Raw genomic sequence first — 26,008 nt, 5'->3', positions numbered from 1 at the left:
GGCACGACCGTACACGTTTGTCCCACGCTGGGACTTCGCATATCCAGCGCACCAGCCAACCCCGGATTACAGCAAGCATGACATCTCCGTTCTGCTTGACCGAACCAGCTGTGAGGAGATACACAATGACGACTTGAGCTCGATGTAAGCCGTTGATATTGGCAGAATTATAGGGTGCCCACGTAGCTGCGAGACTTGTCCACGAAGCCAGAGGCGTATATCATTTGCACCTTTTCTGAGGGGGGTCAGTTATTCCGCACAGAAATTGGCAAGAGGATGGAATTCCGAGATGAGCCATATGAGGGAAATTCATGTGTAGTATCGACGACGATCTGTCAGCCACAAAACCGATGATGGTGGCTCCAGTTGACGGCTTAGCCGGGTGCCTGCAGCAGGGCGGCTCGGGGACCTCGACAGGTCGATTCCCACGTGGTTCGGGGACCTAACTGCAACAGGGGTGGTTGGGGCCAACACAATGCAGCTACCTACCTCCTGTGCATAGAAACCAGAGTATGTGTCCACCAAGACACGACACATGCAAAGGTCTTTTGTTTTCGGCGCCGATCCATGCGCGCGTGCTGGTGGTTTTGATCTTCCAGTTGGGCAAGGGATGGACGGCAGAGGGTGCCAAGGTGCAAGGTTTCTACGGAGGGTGGGCTAAGACGCGGGAAGAGGGAGGGCCGGAGGCACGTCCGTCTGCGCGGCTGCCCCATCAGGTCTCCTGTTTTATTCCCTTTCTTTTGGACGGCTACGAAGCGCTGTCATCAAACCCATTATGCAAGGGAACGGGCCGTGGTGAACATGTCAGACCAGAAGGTCCGGCCGAAACTGGATTGAATGCGACTCGACAGTGCCTTTGAAACGGCCCATTCGATCCAATGAGGCAATTCCGCTGCTGTCGCGTTCGTTGGTATAGGAATGCTCGTAAGCCAGCCACTCAGATGGGGTGCTGAGGTGTGACAGGAAGATTGGACGACTGCACGATTGCGGGACGGCCGTACCAATAACCCACCGGCTCCATCGTACCCATTCCCCGAGTTTACCACAACCAGGTACGGTGAGGTGGCCTCAGCACCGGGGGGATATAGTTATTGGCAATTGCTGTTGTATACAGTAGATTGGCTCTCTACTTCACCTGACCTCCGTCGATCGAGCACCGTCGTATCCGTCGTATTCTCGCGAGCTTCGGATGGGCGACGATGCCACATACACTTGGCCCTATCGGGGTCGCAATTCCGATACAAACGCCAGGTGGAGCAATTGCACATTTGTGTGTGAGGCCGCGGGTGTCGAGGCCGACAGCCCTCGTGGTGGTCGGGTATACCTTATTTGACCGAACGAACATGTGGGATCGGGACCGAGCGTCAAGGACAAAAGAGCAGGGGCCTCAAGAGGTCCTTTTCTCCAACCTTGCCTTCCAGAAGGACCTGTCGTGCCGGCTGCGAAGATGCCAACTCGGCAATGACACGCATCTCGATGACAGCATTAGTTTCGAAGGGTCCCTCAAGTGCCGAATCTCCATGACTTCGACACATCACAAATAACATGAAGGCGTTGTTCTAGCGTACTGTATGCCCTGAAGCGTGGGGCTCTGGTGATCTGCAGTAGTTAGAGCCTGCGGAACACTTCCGACGATGCATGCACACTTGCCTCTGCTGTTGAGGTTTCACAGCGTTTGATTGCGATGAGCTATAGAACGCCATTTCCAGCGCCGGGCCATCAGATACACGTATTCGCGACGGCCACCATTTTCGAGCTCGGCCGTGTCATGGAACTTGCAGCACCCATTTTGAAGGAAGACGGATATGTTGCCAAACGCCGAGCCACCCGCATAGACCCGGGCCCGATGCGTGGTTGGTTGCGTTACATTCGTCTTTGATCCTGCACGGGACTTTTAGACGCAAGGGTCCACGATCAGCAAAAACCGTTGGCAATGCAGCACGCGAGCAAGCAAGTCTCCGATGCAAACTGTTTCAATACGGTGCTTTGGCATCCGCGACGAATTCCCAGCTCGAAGCATTGCCAACTCCAGTGGACGGTCAAGGCTGCGCTCGATGACTCTCGCGACGTCTTCACGGGCTTCCTGGTTGCGACAGGTGCCTTGGGTGCGAAGGAAAAATAGAGAGGAGAGCACGACTCCGGCACTAGTAACAATCTTAGGTACCAGCTAAGTTTAGTTACTGGTTGGGCGGGAGCGGATCACCGTTACGCTACTGTGGCACGAGAAGGAGATGGCGGGTTCAGACAGGTTTAGCCTCACCGCTCCCCGGCCCTAGACTGTACCATAATAGTGCTAACACACATGAGCTAAATTGGTAGCCGAGATGTGGCAGCAGGGCTCCCGACGGCCGCGTGGATCACAACTCATCGAGACGGCACTTGTCGCACGGGCAGATCTTGAGGCTATCGACATTGGCAGCTGCAAGAGCCCGACGCTGAGCTTTAACGGGGCTGGAGTCTCAAGCGGACGCGGCATCTGTTGTTTTCGGTGGACCAACGTCCAAGTGGGAGAGGACGTGCTGGTCGCTGGACAAAGTAGAAGCTACCCGATTGTGTCCTCGAATGCATGTCTCAACTCTATTAGAAGAATATCTAACGACGTGGTTCAGAGATAGCTTTAGTAATTTTTCAACATGCCATGACCTTGCAATGCCAGGTGGTTGTGGGATTTCTATCTTCTATTTCTTCCCTGCGTGTCAGGTAGACTCTTTACAAGCCCCAAACTATGACGCAAATTGGGATCATCAACGTGAGTCGAGTCCGTGTGACGCGTGTGCAGACTACATGGTATTTTATAACTACTGTATGTCTTGACAGCGATCCTATCTCGATAGCTGTAAGTGCTGTATCCTCCATGCGACCCTATCTGATGGAGACACCTGCAGCGTCAGCCACCTTGGCCGTAGTTGCTTCCTCCCGCACTTGCAGCAGAGGCGGTCCTGGCACGATCCGATCCTGTTGCTTAGTGTACCTTTTGCGTAGGATTGACCAACAACCCCTGGCCATCAAAGTTGTCGGACACAATGGGCTGTGCGCAGCAGCCGTCGGCAAAGAGAGTGATCCAGGAAACGCCACCCCGTGGTGTAGGTCGAGCGTGGGATCCTGGCCTGCTCACGGCATAACGGGGGACTGGCTGTACCAGAGTATTTTGTCTCACTTCCAATTTCAAAAAGTACCTGAGCACTGAACTTGGGCATTTATACTCGCGCAATCATTGGCTCTCCCTCCGCCCAGTTGACGAACGCGAATGCTCTTCAACCTGCATTCGCCCAAGAGGGAAAAAGAAGCAGGTTCGGGCAGCAGTCGCTAATTCGAGCTGGATTTGGAAGCAGGCGCTTTCGCAGCCCCGTGGATAATACTGCGGTATCATACCCACCTCATCTATCTTGCATGGGGAGGGACTTTTGGCAGCGGGCCAATCGGATGAAGCTACCCCACAGCCCACAAGTCTCCGATTTCATGTGTTCTATGTTTTCTGTTTTCCTTCGACACTAGTAGGGGCAGGAGGAGACAGGCAAGGAGGGGGGGAAATGAGGGGATTAGGTATGGACTGTTAGAAGGCCTCACGAAGCTCAAGCTTTTGCTCGAGCCCATATCAGTCGCAAGGAGCGCGGAAGTGAGTATCCACTGACAGGTTAGTGCCGTGGCAGATCAGCAAACATTTTCAACTTGTGATAATATAATTGTAACGTCTTTGATTGTCCTCCTCGGAACCTGCCAGCGGTCGACGCCAAAGTCAAAGCCAGTCCCGCTATGGGGGTTACCGTATCTACTATGTACAGCAATTACCGTAGTGGTCCGCCAGACCCGTCGAGCTGTGACGCTGATCGATGGGAAGCACTGTACATACATACTCCGTACATGAAATCACACATGCATAAGCCTTGTGCGAAGTGTTGAATTTCCATCCGGCGCGTACGTGCATGGCACCGCATGGTCTCGCATTGACTTCCCTCTCCCAACAGTGCTGCATCGAGCAGGTATCTCCAGTACATACGCGCTTGGTACAGTAGGACAACAACATCTATTGTCAAACAAACCAGGTTTGTCTCTGGTCATCCGGCTCTACCACAGCTATGTAGTCCCCTGGCTAGTGCCAAACTTATTTACAGATCATATCATACCACTGGGGGAATATGGCCTCCCACGAAGCGCTTCCTTCTTCCTTGGACCTCATCAGCCACGTGTCTACATGTTCATGCCATGCAGAGGCAGAGGCAGAGGCAGAGGCAAAAGCAGAGGCAGAGGCCACACCGGCACGGCTCCGGCACCTACGGCTCACAACACACGGCATACGGGGAAGCTTCAATAACACAGTATACTATGTACACTCAGCACTAGTTAGTTGTGTGCAACTCATGGGAAAGACAAAGGGGAGAGAAGAATGACCAGGGTAATATCGGTCTGAGATGACCCCATGGCGATTGGGGGTACAATGTAGATAAGTTACATGGGAGAGCGCCGATCAAACCGACAGATGCCACGGCACCGCAAAAGCACGCGACGCCCCTCACCACCACCACCACCACCACCACCCCCCCCCAAGCAAGAACTCCCATTCACGGCGGACCAGGGGCCCCCTTGGGGGGGAGGGGGGGGGGATATGCGGGCAACTGGGCGGGCAGGCGGGCAGGCGGGTGGACGGGTTCGACATCTGGCCAGCGCAGCGCGGCATGCTAGCCTAGCGCCCAGGGAAAAGCCCAGGAGCTCGAGCAGGAAGCCCAGCCGAGAAGAGCAAAGCCCAGCAAGAAAGCAAAAGCCACCGTGCCACCGTTTCCACCGTTCGCTGCCTCCCATATCCCACATCCCAGCTCCAGCCCACAGTCTCTCCACAACGGGACGACGGGGGTGCGACTGGTTTGGTCCTAGGGCCGCTTGGGATATCTCCAGAACATCCGCCCGTCGGCCTTCCAACTCGTACCTCTGCTCTTCTTTCTGAAAACCCTACTCTCTCTTGCTGCTCACCGTGTCTCCCATTCGATCGCGCCTCGAGACACGCAGCCTACGAGGAGCCTTTGCCAGAACCAACCGACTGACTGTCTGCCGCGGCGATACTTGGCGCTGCGACATGACCAGCTTATAAAGCTGTGATCGCTTCTCGACCGCTGTCTGTTGTCAGCTGCTGCGAAGCTCCTCGCCTCGCCGCCCGTGCGTCCTACACCCACCCGCAACCGCCTGCTACTTAACAGGCTGAGTGCGGTCGCTACAGCAGGACACTCGACGACGAGCTCTGGGACAATTCCTAAATCGCTCCGCTGTACGAAACCGCCCTTCGCCTCACCATGGATCCCCTAAAGAGCCTAACGGCCAATGCTCCCGACTGGGTGAAGCGGCTCGACGAGCTCAATGGCCAGATTGAGCAGCGCCAGCGTGATCTGGCGAAGCTCGCCGAAACCGAGCGCCCCAAATCTTCCGCTCGGTCCATTCGAAATCAGGGCTCGACCGAGTCACTGAAACCCAAAGACGACGGCGCAGCTTTCCCGTCCAACGACGTGCATCGCAACCCGGCCCCGGCCACACCGGCCCCGAGACGGTCAACACCGCCACGGCAACCGTCGCAATCACAACAAGGCAATCGCCCGCCATCGAGCCCCGGTAGCGATCGTAAGTCGCCTTCTTCTCTCCAACGGCAGACCAACGAGGTGGTTGCGACAGCCCAGAGACGCGCCCGCGCCGTCCTGCGGAAGCGCCAAAAGACCGACTCCATGATCAGCGGCGAGGGTGCTCCACCCACCTACAGAACCCGGAGCATGATCCTGGTCTATTACGATAGCTACGTGCAGTCCTTCTTCGAGGAACTGGTCAAGTTCGTTTCGGCGCAGAGGAACCTGATGCGCAAGGCCAAAATGGCAGCAAAAGTGGCACAGATCAAGCGACTCGCCGAACTGGAGATGCCCGACGACGATGACGACGATGACAACGACGTGGACGATCCTCTGCAGCCCGGAGACGCCCTCATCGCGGCAGACCCAGCAATCGCCTCGCGGCCGCCAAGGGAAGCGCGGGAAGATTTGAAGCTGCGATATGTGAGCACTCGCATGATGGGGCCAACGTCACGGATGCCCCACGCCGGCCTGGCGCAGATGAGAGGGTCTTACGGCGGTATGGACATGCTGAACCGCGGACTGAGCGACATGGACCAACCCAGCGATGTGTTCGACGAGCTAGACCGGGGCTTGGAGTTTGTGCAGGGCATGTGTGAGCGTGCCGCGCATCAGTTCCTCCGTGACGGCGACTGCGAGGAAGAAATTGCAAAAATCAAGCGCCGACTGGCGCAGACCAAGGAGGTTGCCGATCACGAGATGGAGCGCCTATCCAAAGAAAACCCCAACGTGCTGAGCGAAACCGCGCCGCCAAATGCTCGCAGCTATCGCCCCTCGACCATGCGAAGGGATCCCGGTGCGTCAGTCCACTCTAAGAAGAAACAACTGGAGGTTGACGATGAAGGCGTTGAAGACATGTGATAATCGCAACGTCTCTCACGGCCAGCCCATATAGGCAAACTGCCCAATTTTGGACCAAATAAGCGTGACGCTATCACGACAACTACCCAACCCCCCGAGATTTATATCCAGGGGTTGAATTTGGCTGCAAGCTGCAGCCATGATATCATTGTTTATACCTCGCTAACATTGAGCATCGCGACGGAGTTGGCACTTTCAGGATCAACGCGCAAGTCATATAGAATAAGTACATAATCACACACCAGGGATTGCATCCCCAGGGGCTTTAGAGCCACCGTACAGTACCATCTCATGAGGGCGGCCAGAGGGCGCCATAGGCCTGATGCGATAGGCTTGATCATGGCGTTTGCCGCGGGTATGATGCTATAATAATTTGGGACTGAAGGACACGGCCACAAGGACAGGAGTGCGCTCCTAAAATAGGCGCAAGCGATGCCGATGTCGTCGAACCGCATTCGTTGAAGTCAGAGATAGCAAATAAGATCTCGAAACAGTATCAAAATTTCTCCGTGGCATATATGTTCGGGGTGAAATAACCTTTGTGTGCCGTTCACCCACATGTAGAGCTTGCTGTATAGCCATGTAAACCCGAAGTCTATAACCCTGCTTGCATATCCATCTTATATGTAGAAGCTCGCGTCTTCCTCGAGAGGTCCTTGCATTGCGCTCTACAGTCGAATCGTGGTTGACGAGCCCGCTGAGACTTCAGGAAGCCGAAACTTTTGAAGTCTGAACACCTCCCAGCCGCCAAAGACCCAGGGGCTTCACGGCCATGTCTCGACCTTCTCCCACCCATCGACGACCTGCCCGCCGGGATAGACCGGCTTCTCGCTGCCCTCGCCGCCCGCGAACCTATACAGCCACCGCCGGCCCCTCTCCGGGTCTGACAGGTCGCAGCGGTCGACCTCGAACGGCACGATGACCACGACGCGGAAGTGGCGCCGCGCCACGGCGTCCTGCAGGTCCGTCACCTTTTGGCCCAGCGCCAGGCTGTCGTCGCCCACGGGCACCGCGACCGGCGTCCCCGGCGGCGGGTTGCGGAACGAGCCGCGCATGCCCGGGCTGAGGTTGCCGAAGTGCGCCGTCAGCTCGCGGGCCCAGCTCCAGCCCCCCTTCGCGTCTCCCTCGCCCTCCGCCCCCGTCCGGCGCATCCGCGCCTGCAGCACGTCGCGCGCCGCCCGCCCGCCCTCGGACGACTCGACGTCCGGCGCCAGGACGTAGGCCCGGCCCCTCACGCGCCACTGCACCATGGGGGCGTCGGCCCAGAAGACGGCCTCGACGGGCCCGCCGCCGCCGGAGGAGCCCTCGACACCGCCGGACGGCTGGCCCTCCCACAGCTCCGGCATCTTGTCCATGCGCACGTCCGTGGTGAAGGTCAGCAGCTCCGACTCGTAGCAGTCCGGGTTGAGCTCGGCGTCGTTCTTGGGGTTGACGGCCAGGTTGGCCCACATGCCGCGGAAGATGCAGGTGCGGGCGCGCGGCACCTGGACGAAGCCCTGGCCGTCGCCGCTGCCGGCGTCCATCCCGTACCGGGATGCCGGCACGCGCCGGATGGTGGAGAGGGTGAACTCTGGAGACTTCATGCCCTCCACGTGCTCCAGGAAGAGACTGCGCCACGGCGCCGCGGTGGCTGTCGACATGGTAGCGAGCTGGGCGCTGCGTTTCAAGTGTGCAGCGACTTGTGTGATGCGGGATCCGACGATATCTGTGCGTAACAGGGTGTTTAACGGTGATGAGCGCAACATATGCAAACCTTTGCGGTGTGGTGGTTTACGGAACCGTAGCTATGTTGGCCTCACGTGGCACGGCGACAGCGGCTTTTGTGTCTGGTCCGGGATGGTGATGATTCAACACTCCTAGCCTAGGGCTCAGAGGTGTTTCTGTTCCACGACACTCAACCCAAGGACGCAATACTATGACGTTATGGTCTCAACGGAACAACCTGGCTCAGCTCCAGAGTCCCCAGCTTTTGAATTAGACTCAAGGCTTAGTTGACGAGTACTTAACTAAGTAGATTGCGCAAGTCACAAACCTTGAGGCCTGGAGTCTTGATGAAGGTCGCCCCATTTCAAAGGCCCCACTAATGAGGAATGTTATACCCAGGTCAGTAGCTAGGAAGACAGATCACGCACGAGACACACAAAAATCAGCTGAACGGAACGAAACATATATACGTAGGAACTATATACATAACATATAATACATAATATACCTATACCCCAAACGTACGCATACCCGACGTACGTATAACGCCATATACCCATGATATGCCATACGTAAATCATTCACTCATGAGTGGCTTGAGCCATGCATTGTCTAGTTATGCGTTTGCCTTTCTACCTCGTAATACTGTGGAAAAAGATCCCCCCCTTTACGGACACGCAATACAGCTATCTAATTTTTTTTAAACCTTGTTCTAGAAATATCCGCAAATCAATCTGTACAAAATATCAGGTGCCCAGAGTACTTCAAGGCGACATGACCAAGGCCAGCAAGGCCATGCGACAGTACAGACCGTATCTCATCTGGAGTGAAAGTCAGTCAAAATATTCTTGGTCGCCGGAGAGGGGACAAGAACTCACCTGTCTGAAATATGCCGCTCGCTGATCGAAATCAACCTCCTCAGCGACCTCCTCGTTCCTCGGGAGAGGATGCAATACAGCCAGAGTGCTCTTAGCATGCTTCAGCGTTGCGTTGTCAATGCGGTACGAGTCCTTGACAGCCTCATACTCCTCCACACTCGGGAACCGCTCCTTCTGTACCCTGGTGCAGTACAAGACGTCACTCCTCTCGAGAATCTCCTTCGTCAATGTCTCCGACTCGCATACGAGCTGTCCAGAGGACACTAGCTGCTCACGGATCTTGGCTGGCAACCGGAGCGACTTGGGAGACACAAGCTGCACTCGAGCCTGGTAGTGCTGGAGGAGGTAGACCAGCGAGTGCACGGTGCGGCCGTACAAGAGGTCACCAACGAAGGTGATGGTAAGACCCTGTACGGTACCGAGCTCTTCACGAATAGTGAAGAGATCAAGGAAGGCTTGGGTGGGGTGCTCCTTGCTGCCGTTGCCACCGTTGATCACCGGTACGGGACTGAACTTCTTGGCAACATCGACGGAGCTCTCCTCGGGGTGGCGCAGGACAATGGCATCACCATAGCAGCCCAGGGTCCTCAGCGTATCCTGCAGAGTCTCACCCTTCTGGACAGACGAGTGTGTCGTCGAGATGGCAATCGTTCTGCCACCGAGACGCTGCATGGCAGCGTCAAACGAGGCTGATGTACGCGTCGAAGGCTCGTAGAACAAGGTTGTGAGGACTCTGCCCTTCAAAGTGCTCAGCACACCTTCCCTTTGAACACCCAGGCGCATCTCTTGAGCGACCGTGAACAGAAGGTGCAGATCCGAGCGGGTATACTGGGAGACAGACAGAACATGGGAGTTCTTGAATGACGAGGGCTGTCTCAGCAAGTCCCGCAGAGGATCAAATGCCGGCTGTCCCATAGATAAAGGCAGGCCGAAGTCATCGCCAGTGGAAGACACTCTTTGGTCGCCATCCATGAGACCGTCCAGAGCTCGTGGCTTGAAAGAAGACCTCTGTCCAACAACAGAAGGACGCCTTCCATTCTGGGTGTTAGGAGTGAAGCTGCCAAGGGCCTGGGTCATAGGCTTGATGGGAGGTGACATAGGCGCCGGCATGCTGCCGTGGGTTGACATGTCTTTGCCAAGAGGCTCAAGGGGAAGCGTTTCGCCATCAAGACAGACAGTCTTGTCGCCAAAGGTGACTCTTTGTACCGCTCCGCGCATGGTCTTGCCAGCAAAAGGAGACCAGGTTGAAGTAGTGGGGACGACGTAAGGTCGGTCAATCTCAACTTCAACAGAGGTAGCGACTTGCTCGTGGAGTTCAAAGATCTCCTTAGGGTTATCGTATAGACGCGCCTTGATATCATCAATGGTCAATCTACCCTCCGTAACCGAGGTCAGCAGGAGCGGCAGAGCATCTGTGATGCCCACGGCCGAATCGGTTTGTGCCTGCTTGCTGCGAGCAAGCTGGTATGGCAGACTGCCAATAGAGAACACGTCGATGGTGTTAAGGTGATCCCACAGAGCCTTTTGGTCGGCCAAAGTAGGCAGGGCCTGGCACTCTGGGTAATCCTCTCTTGTTAGATACAGCGAGTAGATGGACACATCACAGGTGACGTTGAGGCTCTTGGCCTTGCTCAGGGCAATCAGGTGAATGTCCTCCTTGGTAGTAACACTGCTGACATGAATACGTCGGTTGTGCAGGCTGGCGAGCAGCAAGATGGAGGCAAGATCGGTAGTCTTGGCATCCGTCAAGATGGGCTTGTGAGTCGGCCATGAGTCAAAGTGGGCCATGACAGCTGCGACCTTGTTGATGTTATCCGACAAGTGATTGAAGGGAATAAACAAGGAGCCAACTTCGCTAGTGACTTGAGTGATCTGCTCTGCGTTGTCAGAAGTTGCAGATACTGAGAAATTGTAATCACAGTAACCGCCGCGCTTGCTGTTCTGTTGGGCCAACTTCAAGCTCTTGGCATCGGTGATGGAGCCATCAACACCAAGGGGCATCACACGGATCATGGTAAACCCAGCAGCGACAGAAGCCTTTGTCACAGCCTGAAGATCGCGGCTGCCCTGAGACACAATGCCAGGAACGAAGGCGGCGATATTGATCAGCCCAGGCAAGACAATAGTCCTGTGGCTTGTCTGGTAATCGCGGTTTCTGACCTCAAGGTCGAAGTGTCTGGCAATAGCCTCGATAAGGATCTTGGCGTTCTTGACGTTGGTAACCAACGGGATCTGGTAGTCAACGGCCATTCGTCTGGTTTGGTAGCCTTTGCTCATATAGTTGGCAGGTCGACGGTATTTGTTGTTGGATGGCAGGTTGATGTACAGGTCAATCATGTTGTTGGAAAGATGCTGCGACAAGGAGTACTCAGATCGTTGATCTTCCTCTTCGTTTCCGAGAACTTCCAGATACTGAACTGGAATGCCGTTCTCTTGCAAGAAGTCGGCAGTACCCGCGGTTGCGAACAGCTTGTAGCCCATCTTCTGCATTTTCGCAATCGATGGCAGCATCTCCTTCTTGTCCTTATAAGAACCGATAGAGAGCAAGACGTTGGCCTTCGGGATCTTAAAGCCAGTTGCGATGAGCGCCTTCAAGTAAGCCTCATACTTGTCAGCACCGAAGCAAGCCACTTCTCCAGTGGAAGCCATCTCTACACCCAGGACCGGGTCAGCACCAGAAAGTCGAGAGAAACTGAACTGCGGCACCTTGACACCGACGCAATCTGGCACAATCGTGGTCGGGGGGTACGCGGCAACTGGCAAGCCCATGATAGCCTTGGTCGCCATCTCAATGAGGTCCACGCCCATGACCTTGGACACGAATGGGAAGGATCGCGAAGCGCGGACATTGCATTCAATCACCTTGATATCGTTGTCCTTGGCAATGAACTGGATGTTGAACGGACCAGTGACGTTCAAGGCTGCGCCAATGTTTCTGGTTGCGTCCTCAATACGCTCAATGGTCGTTTTCTCGAGATCCTGAGGCGGCAGAATGAGTGTGGCGTCACCTGAGTGCACACCCGCGTTCTCAACGTGCTCAGAGATAAAGTGGCCGATGACCTTGCCATCCTGAGCCACGGCGTCCATCTCGATTTCCTTGGCGTTCTCAATATATTTCGTGATAACGACCGGGTGCGAGGGAGAAACATCCACAGCTTGTTCCAGGTAGGACTCGAGATCTGCTTCTGAGTAGACTGTGTTCATGGCGGCACCGGAAAGCACGTACGAAGGTCGAACGAGCACCGGGTAAGTGACCTTCTGGCAGAATGACTTGGCATCCTCAAAGCTCGTCAATACCTTCCAGGTAGGCTGGTCAACGCCAATTCTGTCCAGAGTACGAGAGAACTTGAATCTGTTCTCTGCATTGTCAATCATCTCTGGCGACGTTCCCAAGACCTTGACACCAGCATGATGCAGTGGGAGTGCGATGTTATTAGGTGTCTGACCACCCATGGCTCCAAGCACACCGCTGGCGCCCTCCATCTGGTAGATATCAAGCACAGTCTCCATCGTGATGTTCTCGAAGTACAGCCGATCGGCCTCATCGTAGTCCGTGGATACAGTCTCCGGATTATAATTTACCATGATCGTTTTGAAGCCTTGCTCGCGTAATGTACGGATGGCCCTGACGGAGCACCAATCAAACTCGACTGATGAACCGATACGGTATACTCCGGAACCGAGAACCATCACACCATTGTCGTTGAAGGGGATATCGTGCTCCGACGCATTGTAGGTCAGGTAAAGATAGTTGGTGAATGCAGGGAACTCTGCAGCAACGGTATCAATCTGCTTTACGAAGGGCGTGATGCCGGCATCAAGTCGCAGCTCTCGGATCTCAAGTTCCGTCGAGGAGATGAACTTGGCCAGCTGCTGATCACTGAATCCGAGACGCTTTGCCTGAAGAAGGAGATCAGGACGCTGCGCCACATCGTCAACCTTGTACTGGGTCATGGACTTGGCAAAGTTGTTCAGGCCCATCAGCTTGTTCAAGAACCACTTGTCGATCTTGGTCAGCTCCCAGATCTTGTCAACAGAGTATCCCTGGTGCATGGCGTTCGCAATAGCAAAGAGACGCTGGTCCGATGGGGTTTGGAGCTCGTCATCCAAGGACATGAGAGCCTTCGTCTCGTTGAATCCAAGGTTGCTAAAGTTGACGGATCGTATGGCCTTCTGGATGGCCTCTTCGAAGCTTCGGCCTATGCTCATGACTTCACCAACACTCTTCATAGAAGAGCCCAGCTGTGTGGAGACCCTGGTGAACTTCTTCAAGTCCCACCTGGGCATCTTGACTACGACGTAGTCCAAAGATGGCTCGAAGCATGCGCATGTGCTCTTGGTGACGGAGTTCTTGATGTCCTTGAGAGGGATGTTCAAGCCCAACTTGGCGGCAATGAATGCTAGAGGATATCCAGTAGCTTTGGAGGCCAATGCAGACGATCGGGACAATCTAGCGTTGACTTCGATGATACAGTACTCCTTGGAATCGGGGTTCAAAGCATACTGGATGTTGCACTCGCCAACGACACCGAGGTGGCGAATGACGTTGACTGCGGTCGTTCGCAGCATGTTGTAATCCTCGTCGGACAAGGTCTGCGAGGGGGCAACAACGATGGAGTCACCAGTATGGATTCCGAGGGGATCGAAGTTTTCCATGTTACACACAGTGATGCAGTTGTCCTGGGCATCTCTGACAACTTCGTACTCGATCTCCTTCCAGCCCTTCATACTCCGCTCGATCAGGACTTGGGGACTGACGGCGAAAGCCTTATTGCAAAGTGCAAGCAGTTCCTCATCATTGTTGGCGAAACCACTTCCAAGTCCACCGAGGGCGTATGCAGCTCGGACAATGACGGGAAATCCGATGTCCTTGACGACGCGCATAGCCTCCTCGACGTTGTTGGCTGAAGCTGACTTGGCGCATTTCTCGCCAATAGACTCCATGCTGCAAGCGAACAGCTCACGGTCCTCGGTGGTAATGATGGTGTCAATTGGAGTACCAAGCACCTTGACACCAAGCTCTTCAAACTCATCCTTGAGCTGAATACCCACTTGCAGAGCAGTCTGACCACCGAAGGTGACGTAAATGGCATCCGGTCGCTCGTACTGGATAACCTTACGAACAAAGTCGGCTGTGACTGGGAGGAAATACACCTTGTCGGCCAGACCCTTCGAAGTCTGGATTGTGGCAATGTTGGGGTTGATGAGGACAGTGTAGATACCCTCCTCCTTCAGAGCCTTGATGGCCTGACTACCCGAGTAGTCAAACTCTCCGGCCTGACCAATGCTCAGACCGCCACTGCCGAGGACCAAGATCTTCTTGACGTGAACTCGCGGGTGTCGTGCCTCGTTCTCCGCAATGGTGCCGCCCGGGAACTTGACAGGAGCGTTCAACAAGCTGTTGTCCTTGGCACAGTCGACAATAGTGTTGATGAAGACGTCAAAGAGGTACTCAGTGTCTCGAGGACCAGGAGTGCTTTCGGGGTGGAATTGCACGCTGAAGTAGGGCTTGTTGACATGCATGATACCCTCATTGCTACCGTCGTTGGCGTTCACAAAGAGCTCCTTCCACTCGGTGGGCAGAGTGCTGGAGTCAACGGCATAACCGTGGTTCTGAGATGTGATGTGGCACTTTCCAGTAACCATACTTGTACAAGGAATGTTGTGTCCTCGGTTGCCAAACTTCATCTTGACGGTGTCGGCGCCAGCCGCGCGGGCAAGGAGTTGGTGTCCAAGGCAGATACCGAAGACCGGTGTTCGGTTCTTCGCCATGGTGGCGGAGATGTGCTTGACAGTATCCTTCATGACAGCTGGGTCACCAGGGCCGTTGGAAACGAAGAGACCGTCGTACTCCTTTCCCGCTTCGGTGGAGAAATCATAGTCCCAGGGGCAAACCATGACCTCGACTCCACGCTTCAGGAAGCACCTGAGCTGGTTGAACTTCATACCGACATCGAGGCAGAGGACACGCAGGGTGCGTCCAGAGGGATGCTTAAGGGCAATCTCTGGGTTCGGCTTGTATAGCTTCGGTTCCTTGATGGATACTAGCCACTGATAAGCACAAGTCTGACCTTTGCAAGCTTTCACAACTTACCCTCAGCGACAAGGTTCTTCTCGTTCGGGTTGACCCACTCGATCGTCTCGAAGTCCGATTTTGTGTACTTCTTAGCGACGTGAGTGGCGGCGCCATTGACTCCGTTGGGTACTCCATTGCTCTTGTCGTCCTTTTGCATCATCAGTCGACCAAGCATGCTACCCTCGACTCGGATGCGCTTCGTAAGAGCTCGCGTGTCGATACCGTAGACAGCGGGGATGCCCTGCTCCTTGAGCCAGGTGCCCAGGGAGGAGGTTGCAAGGTGGTGAGAGTAGTCCTCGCCGGTGTAGGAGGCGGTAACGAGACCGGCGATGTGGATCTGGTTGGCCTCGAAATACTCGGGCAGGTCTCCCAGAAGCTTGTCGGTGGCTTCGCGAGAGGGCACACCGTAGTTACCCACAAGGGGGAAGGTGATGACGAGGATCTGGCCGCGGTAGGACGGGTCCGTGATAGACTCCGGGTAGCCGACCATGCCCGTCTGGAAGACGAGCTCTCCAGCGATGCTCTTGTTGGCACCAAAGCTGTAGCCCTGGAAGGTTGAGCCATCTTGGAGCTCGAGGCACATGAGGCCCTCGTCCTTGGCGTCGACGACCCGCGCCGAGGCGGGCTGATGGTGGACGACTTCCATCTTGTTGGCGCGTTTGCTCAGTGTGCGTCTGCGTCCGTGTCCGTGGTCGTGTTTGCTGTCCAGCTCAGCTCAACCAAGGGACCCCGCGGTTATTCTCGGACAGGGAACAGGAAGCCCCAGTGGGGAAGGATGGGGCGAGGATGCAGCTCAGAAGCTCACGTATTGTGCACTCTGTGACCGCGGAACTTCAACTGGCTCAAGTTCTCATGCCGCCGCTCCGTTGACTGGCGATTCTTGGGAAGAATAAAGGAGGAGGAGGAGGAGGAGGAAGGGGAGAAAAAAAAAACTCGACCAAGCTATTGAGAATGGTTCTGGGGAACCTAGAACTTTTTTTTCTGTCGGTCCCCGCTACGGCAATAAAGCGGGGCGGCAGCCCAGAAATCTTTGCGATCTGCAACATTGCAGCCAATGGGACTCTTGCATTGTGTCAGTCCTGCAAGGTCTTACGTCCCGGTGCTTGAGTCGGAAGCCATTGTCCAACCACGCGGTGAGCCTCGATGCTGCGAAAGCCCTACCGGTCCCTGCCTGCAGCTGGATTGAACCAGAAAGTATTTTTTTATGCTGTGTTGAGCCAGGTTCAGCGCTGGACGTTCCTGTATTGCACAGCCAACGTTGTGCCAAGCCATCTCTATGTGCCCATTTAGACATTGACACCATCTGCTATATGAGCCTAGGTCAGGATCGTGAAGTCGTGATTTTCATCTGGCTTTTTCTCATCAAGGCTGGCGGGGGACGCGTCCCTGACATTTGAAAATGACATCCTTGGACCCCGCCATCGGAGCCGAGACTTTTGGGGGCTTATCGATACGGAGCTCTGTCAATTGACTTTTGGCCGACGACGCGACCCTATGTGCAATGCTTTACAGTTGGACACTTTCTTTTGAACAGAAGATTGGCTATAGCACCCTCTCTGATCTGGTCCGTAGCTTTGTGACTCTGTACATCTTCCGTTTTCTTGCATATATGGTGCATGATCGCCAATGTGAATCCTTCTCTCCGTGGCGTCATTCGCTGACTATCAAGCTTATCGATAACGATGTGGTGGAGGAGGCATTGGCATATTGTTACTGTTGACGGTTCTCTACTGGCCTGCCGGGGTTCCTACTCTTTCTTATCCATAGATGACGAAATGTACAACCAACCTCAGCGCTCCAAACTGCAGAGGATTTCACCGGTCGGAGTAGAATGTATATCAAGGTCATAACGAACAGGCGTTGCACGGCTAGTTCTGTTGGAAATACCTGGGTTGTAAACAGTACTTTACGACTAGATCTTTTGCAGAACAACTCACACAACTGAAATGCTAGTGCGGGAACTCTTCAAATTCAAAGCCACTACTTCTTCAAGCGGGCGAGCTATGGCAAGCATGAATAACGATATAAATGACCTTGAATAGATATGGACTACCCATGCATATTCCGACGACGCCTGGAGGATGCGAGCCGGCTTTCTAGCTGTTAGGATGTGGTCCAATGCTTACTACGTTGAAAGCGGCGTGGGAAAACGCGTCCATCCGCATGTCCTACCTATGTACTTATGGATGCCTTTTCCCGTTCGCTGCTAAGTTTCTGGGGTCGCTTGGACGATTTAGTTATCTTGGTCGTACCGTCCATCTACCATAGTAGGTTCCCAAGGCTTTGCTTCTAGTGGGGTGGCCGGCACAGCTCCCGACCGGCCGACCATCATCACGCCAATCCGATGGGCTGGCCAAAGTCAATAGCGCCTCTGCTGCAAATGAAGAGCGAGAACTGCCTACACGCGCTAAAGGCGAGGCAAGGTGTGGGATTGTCATGTGTTCACAAGGTCATATAATCGCATTCAGCAAGCAAGACTAGCGAGACAAGGTGTTGTGGGCCGACAGCCATATGAGGCATGCCGGACGTAGATAAGATGCAAGATGGGCTGGGGACGATTGGTCAAATGCAACCGAGACCTGCCAGCATCGATCTGCAAGTACATGCCCTCCACACCGAGGATTGGCGGTGTGACTGGCGCCGTTATGCTGTGGCACACATCATGAAGCAATCACGTTTCTTGGTGCCATGGTCTGTGGCCCCCTGGGAACGTCAAGTCTCACGACGGCATCACTTTGATCGATGGACTGCGCCGTACACAATCCACGTCCAACCGTTACTATGATGGGGATAGCATTGTGAAGCTCGGCTCGGTATACAGGGGGTTGGTTGGGCGATCCTGCATCAGGTGCAGCGTTGAGCGCCATGATGGAACGAGGGTAGTGTCATTGACTCCAGGTTTAGATGGCCACCCTCCCCGAGAATTGATAAAGCCAAAGTGTGGGGGATCTAGATCGAGTGCCCAAGATCTGTCGTTTCTCAGGAAAAGCTCCGGCTTGCCAATCAAAGATAGCAAAGCCCCTAACTTAGCAAAATCGCAGGCGAGTTTGCATTTGGTGACGGCTTGGCCGCATGATTATTCGATGCCGGCTGCTGTCTTCACAGCGTGCCATCGACTCTGCCCATGTTCAGGTGAAACGAACCTTGAGTCTATACACATACACAGGCAGCCCAGCCGGTGAAGAGGAGGGGAGCGGTGTGACGATAAGTCGAATTTGGTGTTCACTACCACAATTCAACGTCGTGACTAGGACAAGACACTCGCATCCGATGTGTGGGTTGGACAGTGATCAAAGTCGATAGAGTTTCGGCAAGCGGGTTCTGCCATTGTAATTTGACCACTCAAAGGCCCGATAAACCAATTTGACTAGAGGTTTGAATGTGTCAAATAATAGACTTGGCTAAGACCCAAGGGATATACCGCGGTCGGGCTGACATCCATGGTGAGGTTTGTTTCTCGTCCCTCAAGCCCAGGAGTCTACACGACCGTTGCGAAGCCCGCCATCGCGATGGGCCTTGTCATACGAGGGTGGCAGGCCCTCATAAGAGCATGCAATCTCGCTATGCTGACGACGTTGGGGATTGCTGCGGGCCACGGCATGCTGGTCATGGCCAGGACGCTGCGGGTGGTCAGTCGTGCATGAAGCCCCCATATTTCGGGGTGCATGGGCTGCCTCAGCGGTCCACTCAGCGGCAGCTGATCCCTGTGTTTTCCGTCATTTAGCGGGCCGCAGGTGCTATGGCCGTGGCTGCTAGCGAGGACACCCATGGTCGTCACCCCGATCTTTTTTTATTAGTGCCAGCTCCGTGTTATTGTATTCTCTAGCTTCCGCAGTTCGCGGTCGCCTCGTCGCGCCGTCTCCTGCAGCACGCACAGCGAGTCCGTCGGGTCCCTAATGCTCTTATAACTTTTCTCGCCGAGTCCTAGGGGCCGGGGACTGAGTTCGCAATGACGACTCGCGCGAGGGAGATGTTGTCTTCGCTGCTGCCGCCCAGGAAGACAGACAACGACAACAGCAGACGCCGCCTCGACTCGTCCATGTTCCATTCGAACCCCAACACGCCTTCTCCAGGCCCCGCGACCCGCCGCGACTATCTGGGGCCTCGCCATGCCACTGCCGACTTCACCGAGGCCGAGGACGACGAAGACGAGGTTACGCACGACGAGGACGAGCAGGACGATGGTGCAGACCTCTCCAGGTTCACGCAATACAGGCCCGATGGGGGCATGCGCGACAGGGACGGACGCAGGAGCTCGGCCACCACAATGCCATTGTTCTCTGCGAGCTATTTAGGTAAATACAGGGCGCGTCGTGGGGCTATCAATCGCGCTGGCTGCTAACCGTGAACGCAGACTCGTTGCCAGTCTACAGCATCGTGCACTCTATACGCATCATCGTACAAACCCGAACCGAAACGAGCCTCACATGGGATCAGCTGCGGTCTCCCCAGGTTTCGCAGTTCCTGGTGAAACCTATGCAGCAGCAGATTCGGACCCAGCACTTCAGTCGGGCTACCCTGTATGCTCTGATGGCCAACTGCCTGCAATTTGGGAGAGAGGGCCAGTTGTACCCGGGCAATGCAGGCACCAGCAATACACGGGCCAAAGTTTGTGAACTGCTCGCCCTCAAGCTTTTGAAGGAGTACGGCACAAGAGAGCTCATTGACGCCTTATCGTACGACTTCTACCCACTGCAAGGATTGCCTGAGGCCCAGAACGGATTTCGGCCTGCCAATAGACAGCCCGCTGCAAGAACTTCTACGCTAGAGGTTGCCATTCGCGCCTCGGCCAAGCATTTTCTAGCCCATCCCCTGGTGGTGCAGCAGTTGGAAGCTATCTGGAATGGTGCCATCAGCTTCTACTCTGCGGCCGATTACCTCCATCGTAAGCCTACAACGCCGCAGGACAACAGCCCCAAGTCTCCGGGCCACGGACCAGCCGATTCCCGAACGCCATTGCTTCGCTTCGAAACGGAGAGCGTGAAGGAAGACAATGGCAGCCTGCCGCTTCATGCGGTGCCTATCAAGCGGTCTGTAACGCTATACAATCCGCGGAACGCATCTCCCTTGAAGCTGTCGCGCCTGCGTGTTCCACGCTATCGGCAGTTCTTGTCGACATGCTCCTTGTTCATCCTGATCTGCTTGTTTCTTGCTGTACTCGCCCAGCGGTCAAATCGCATCACTTCCTTGGAACTTGTATTTTGGTTCTGGAGTGCCGGGTTTATGCTTGATGAGGTTGTCGGTTTCAATGAGCAAGGCTTCTCACTTTACATCATGAGTTTCTGGAACCTCTTTGACATAGGAATCCTGCTCATGCTTGTTGTGTACTACTGCATGAGAATATATGGGGTGTTCCTGGTGGAGGCCAAGAGCTGGAATGATATGGCATATGATGTATTGGCAGCAAATGCGATATTGCTTTTGCCCCGTATCTTCAGTGTGCTCGATCACTACCAGTACTTCTCCCAGCTCCTCATCGCTTTTCGACTTATGGCGGTGGATCTTGCAGCTGTCTTCATCCTCATCCTCATCAGCTGCTCTGGGTTCTTCGTTTTCTTCACCCTGTCAAGGAATAACAATGACGCTGGGGAGGTCGCCTACAAGATATTCCAGATTCTGATGGTGAGTGTTGAAAGCATAGCTTCTTGTTTGCGTTCTTTTTCCTGGTATTGTCGACTATACCGACGGGATAGATGTTCCGTGAAAATCAACAAGCCCTATAAAGTTCGCCTATGAATCTTAAGAGACGAAGCTAATGAATCATTTTCGCAGGGATTCACACCGGCTGCCTGGGACGTGTAAGTACACGTTGACTGATTTTAGATAATTACTGACGTTTTCTTGTAGATGGCCCGAGTATAACTTCCTAGGCCGGTTTCTGTTGGTAATATTCCTTATCATTTGTCATTTCGTGGTTGTGTAAGTAGCTTCCCTTGACCTGGCCACTGCGGTTGGGGCTAACATCTCGAAGGACTATCCTCATTACGGTTTTGACCAATTCTTTCATGGCAATCGCCTCGAACGCGAACGAAGAGCACCAGTAAGGCCCTATGCTACAAATTGGGAAGCGCCGCATACTAATTCTGCAACAGATTTCTGTTTGCAATCAACACCATATCAATGGTAAAGAATGACGCCCTTTTTAGCTACGTAGCGCCTGGGAACATCATTGCTTGGATGTTGACGCCCTTGCGATACGTCATGCCCATGCGGGAATTCGTGCGGTTGAACCGAACTGTCATCAAGCTTACACACTGGCCGTTGCTTTTTTGCATCTACTTCTACGAGAAATACTTCTTGGCTTCAAGTATTTACGAGCCGACGGATCTGGTCGAGAATCACGGACGAAGTCGAGGGCGACTCATCTCATTCGCTGATCCAGCCAGCCGTACCGCTTTGTACAGTCCCAATATTCGCATGCACGAAGGCTCCGTCGTCGGCCAGCAGAAAGATCAGGCATTGGCAGAGGTGTTCCTCCGCGCTCCAGATGCAAGCACCCTGAGACAACAACGGAGGCAGGAGAGAAGAAAATCGCAGACGGCAATCCGGAACTGGATGGATCAGAGCGATCAAGCTGGGGAGCCCTTGTCCCATTGGCCGACCATGGACAGCCGACGAAGCGGTAACAGCAGATTCACGCGGAGATTTAGGACAATATCAGATGTCAGGTCAGCCGCTAGCGACCCTGCAGATCTTATATCCAATAGCGGTCATCCACTCGCTAATTTCAGGTTTGACGCAACTCCCCAGGACCAGCACACGGAGGATAAGGACCAGACGGATGCTGATGGTGATGATGAACTTGTGACCAACGATGAGGACGAAGACGAAGTTGCCACCGAGGATCAAAGAGCTCCGAAATCCCGCCAAGACGAGGAAGAAGAGGAAGATTACTTTACCACGCCAGTAGCCACCCGCTTCGGTGTTCTGGCACCCGCTTCCTATAGCTCCATGCACTCATCAAAGCCTTCGACCGCCAATGCCTCGCCTCGGGCAGCTCCGGCACGCCGCCAGGGCTTGCATAGTCGCACACTTTCGACCAACACCATTCTGTACGCGCCCCAGGAAGCCAGACGTGGCCTTGGCGCAACCACTGAGGTCGACTCGGAGGAACAGCCAGCTGGGCGGCGTTCGCGACCTAGATCCAACCGTCAGACCCCTGCAGTAACTCCGGGCGGCACACGTTCACCACGCAAATCTATCTACATCCAGCCACCCTCCAGACCCCGCCCGATCCCGGCGAAGACGGCACCAGACCGTCCGGCGATGCTGAGTGCTCCTGATACTAGACGCAGTCACATTCCATCAATTGACGTCGACTTGAACTCGGACATACTTGATACCAACGTCGAATTCAATGGGGTCCCAGCCTCATTCGCTACGCAGATGGCTTGGGCAACGGGCCAGCTTAAGGGGCTGAACCGGAATTCCCAGGAACGTGAGACTTCGGAGCGCATGAGCCGACTGGTCTTGGCCCGTATGAAGACGCTGGAAGAGAGCTTCGCGGATGTCGTCCGGGAGATGCGTACCATGCGCAGTGGCGTCCCTACGGCACAAAATTCGGGCGATGACGGGAGCTGGAAAGGAAGAGCTGGCGTTGCCATTGAAGTCGCCGGTAATGACAGGAGGCGGCCAGTTTACAAGAAGCCAAAGGATGGAAGGAGCCGACCCACCACCCCAAGGGTGCGCAGTCGACCTGAGAGTGCCAAGGAGGACCAACCTATCGCACCGCTCACCAGTACAAAGCAACGCGACCAGGGCAAGGGCAAGGGGAAGGAGAAGGCTGTCCCTTGGTCCGAGGACAGCGACGGCGGTAAGGAGGCGCGCCGTCAGCGAAGGAGGGGCAGCTCGTTTTAATGCATTGCGATCTCGGCTGGCTTAGGCGGATTTTTTATCATTGCAGCTGTGCGATATACCACTGCTTGATGTGTGCACTAGTAAGGCGTTCCGGGAGCATCTTGACATTTGTACATTGCGTTGCGATTCGAGGGCGATGCATATGCTTTGTGAGCACGGGAGGCTGATAATCTTGAGATGGTTTACCAATACGTGTCGCATATTTTGACGATGTGATGGCCGTGTCTGAATATGGGTATGGCTCTGCAGAAGATTTGTTTCGGCTATCTAAGCAACAAAGATATTTGCGCCGCCAGTACCAGATTCTATGTGTCACCCAAAATTGGGAATCTATACCTCTGGCTTGCCTGATCGTGAATAGAGAACGACTGGTAATCCCACTGACGGATTACAGATGGCCGGCATGAAGCACGCTGCCCACCACATCATATTGAATTGATGCCCAGCCATGTCTAATTCTTTCCCTTGTTGCCATGGTTGTATGTCCATGAAGCATCCGGCACGACCATCTGGGACAAAACGTAGCAATGATCAAGCAACTTTGCAAATCAATATCATCCATGAACTTTCAGTCGACAACTCTATATCGTGTGCTGAAGTGACAGTCTCGGCCAGTGATCATGGTTGCTCCCGGATCTCTCTCCCCTGCCCTGCTAGTCGGCAGTGGGTTGCTTCAAATACCACCGCCGCTGCGGTCGACGCTGACGTAGTAATTCGACCCGCCCGAGTTCTTCTGCGCCTGCTCGTTCCGCTGCATCGACCGTTTCTTGTACTGCACGCCGGCCACGACGGCGGTGGTCGCAAGGGCGAGGACGGCAAGGCCGCGATGACGACTATACATCAGTGGGCGGTCAGCACTCGGCCCCAGTCAATACTGCTGTTGGCAGGCACACGACGTGGCACCGCCAGTGGAAAAGGCGAGAGGAATGCATCACTCACACCACCGGACGCAGCGGCTGTCCTCCTGCACCTCCTCCAACATTGGGTCTGACGTGATCCATTTTGCGCGAACTGCCGATATATGTAATCTGGGCGGACGAGCTCTGTGAGGAGCCTGGAGTGGTACTGCTGTCGGTTCGTGAAGACGCTATCTTGAGGACCAGACTGGTCGACTACCCTCCACACCGACTTTTGACTTGGACACAGATTTTTGAATGTTCTCTGATCTGAGACACACAAACAAAAGTTTCAACTCTTGAAATGGGGAATAGGGAGATGCTGTAGCAGGTCTGTGGGTAGGAGACGAGAGGGGCCTGGATTCGGAAATGGGTCGATGATGGTATTATAAAGGGTCTGTTGACCAGATAGCTCCTGCGCTTTATGTCATACAATTGTCGGACGATTAGACTCGTCGCACGTTCCTCCCTGCCGGCAGACGAACCAACCCCAGACACCCGGGTCGTCCTCCTCCTCCCCAAGGGTCCTCAGGGCGGCGTGGCACGCGTAGGTAAGGCATCTTTGGGCGACCTTTTTGCCTCCGGCTCGTCACCAAGGTTGCACATACGGTGAACAGCTGGGGCGTCCTGGGGCGTCCAAGGGCGCTGCTAGTGCCCAGACCAGTAAGGCGGCACGCGACATGGCTCGAATTGGAGTAGCTCATGGCGGGGAAGCGTGTAGTTTGTTGGGGTTCTCGGAAACTGGAGCTCGGTGATTGGACGATGCCTTCCAGCTAGCGGGCAGATCAGGAAGTCTATCGGATGCTGGGATTGGGGGTTCGAAGCTACGCGGGCCTGGCCATAGTTATCATGCGCAGGCATCATGCCCGACGAAGATGTAGGCACTACGGAACAGGCTGCACACGCCTTCCCTTATCTCTCTGCCTCTGCTCACTGCGTAACTCGTAGCATCGTTCCGCGTGCTTCGAGGTATTGCCAACTCGCTGCAATAGCCGTCCGAACTTACAACTTGATCTCTAGTTGAGGGCATATGCCCAGGTACTCAAGGTACTTTGACCGTTCCTTGCAGGGATGTGGAAGGTTGAACCTGCACCACAGCCAGATTGCGTTTCCTCCTGTTAGTATTTTGACTATTGGCCGAGATAACCCAGAGTTTTCCAGCGCCCACTTCGACATTGCACTCTAATTTATGACGTCTCACTGTAGAGCCCAAGCAGCCAAAGGAGACATCGTCACCAAGTGGCTATGTCAATCTATTGCGCTCTCGATCAGGCCCCCTTTTGATTATGAGGCTGTTCTTGCTATAATTTGTTATGCGGGATATGCAGCCATCGTTATGATTGGTTCACGCATTTGGCCTAATGCCATGATGGGGAAGCTCTGCATATCTACACCCTTTTCTGTCTCTACGTTCTGCAATACGTCGGCCCTTCCGTAAAACCGCTGTGGATTACTACTCCCTTCTATCAGGACCAGCAGTTAGCCAATTCGTCCTTGCAGCAATTGTGACCGTCAGTCGTAGCAGTACCACGTGGCAGCCATTCCACTGTTGCCTGGCACCTATTGACCACAGGCTATATGCTATATGACCTTTTGATCGAGATCCAAAGTATAGTGAGAACTCCCATGCAGCATGGAATGTAGCCTGGCAAGATTACATTATCAAGTCACGCTTAGCCATATGGAGAGAAAGCAGATCCAGGTCATTGTGATCCATATACCCTAGCCACTATATGTGCACCTCCAAGTGTCCTTCAACATACGAGGAATAAGTGTTCATCATTGTGAATAAAAAGTCAACGTTCATGCGCTTCGCAGTTCGGAAATTATACCCCTGTGTAAAACATATTCTGCACTATGTCCCGAGAATTTCAAATGACAGGACGGACCGTGGCTGCGAGACACTCTCATAGGCAGTCATGAACGCAGCCTCTTCATGCTCTCTCCCTATGATGCACAAGCCAAAGGGCCGCCCGTTATAGTCGAGCTGTCCGAGTGGGACCGTAACGTGCGGACATCCTAGTGAGGACGTGAGCCACTTTGTGATTATATACTTGGGAGAGCGTTGTCACTTCCCAGCGGCTGCAGTATGGATATACAGCAGCGAAACGTTCGTTTCAGTTGAGCGAGATC

The 26,008-nt window shown here is 54.4% G+C and overlaps 5 protein-coding genes across 5 annotated transcripts; 2 read left to right on the top strand and 3 right to left on the bottom strand.

The window, feature by feature from the left end:
- Positions 1–5,282: 5,282 nt before the first annotated feature.
- Positions 5,283–6,464, top strand: JN550_001115 (uncharacterized protein; the record flags this gene model as incomplete). The annotated part of the gene is made up of 1 exon (XM_049309486.1): positions 5,283–6,464. One exon carries the CDS (start codon positions 5,283–5,285, stop codon positions 6,462–6,464), a length of 1,182 nt encoding a protein of 393 aa, XP_049177021.1.
- Positions 6,465–7,228: 764 nt separating this feature from the next.
- On the bottom strand, positions 7,229–8,104 carry JN550_001114 (uncharacterized protein; the record flags this gene model as incomplete). The annotated part of the gene is made up of 1 exon (XM_049309475.1): positions 7,229–8,104. One exon carries the CDS (start codon positions 8,102–8,104, stop codon positions 7,229–7,231), a length of 876 nt encoding a protein of 291 aa, XP_049177020.1.
- Positions 8,105–8,932: 828 nt separating this feature from the next.
- Positions 8,933–15,768, bottom strand: JN550_001113 (uncharacterized protein; the record flags this gene model as incomplete). Its single annotated transcript, XM_049309463.1, has 3 exons — positions 8,933–8,989; positions 9,047–15,090; positions 15,141–15,768. The coding sequence occupies 3 exons, from the start codon at positions 15,766–15,768 to the stop codon at positions 8,933–8,935; spliced, it is 6,729 nt and encodes a 2,242-aa protein (XP_049177019.1).
- Positions 15,769–19,071: 3,303 nt separating this feature from the next.
- On the top strand, positions 19,072–22,979 carry JN550_001112 (uncharacterized protein; the record flags this gene model as incomplete). Its single annotated transcript, XM_049309452.1, has 6 exons — positions 19,072–19,417; positions 19,477–20,744; positions 20,895–20,920; positions 20,970–21,041; positions 21,094–21,162; positions 21,215–22,979. The coding sequence occupies 6 exons, from the start codon at positions 19,072–19,074 to the stop codon at positions 22,977–22,979; spliced, it is 3,546 nt and encodes a 1,181-aa protein (XP_049177018.1).
- Positions 22,980–23,652: 673 nt separating this feature from the next.
- On the bottom strand, positions 23,653–23,980 carry JN550_001111 (uncharacterized protein; the record flags this gene model as incomplete). The annotated part of the gene is made up of 2 exons (XM_049309441.1): positions 23,653–23,812; positions 23,919–23,980. 2 exons carry the CDS (start codon positions 23,978–23,980, stop codon positions 23,653–23,655), a joined length of 222 nt encoding a protein of 73 aa, XP_049177017.1.
- Between the last annotated feature and the right edge of the window lie 2,028 nt (positions 23,981–26,008).

Source organism: Neoarthrinium moseri, assembly GCF_022829205.1.
Source record: "Neoarthrinium moseri strain CBS 164.80 chromosome Unknown scaffold2_Wmoseri_CBS_16480, whole genome shotgun sequence".
Lineage (NCBI taxonomy): Eukaryota > Fungi > Ascomycota > Sordariomycetes > Amphisphaeriales > Apiosporaceae > Neoarthrinium > Neoarthrinium moseri.
This window is presented reverse-complemented; position numbering and strand designations above follow the sequence as displayed.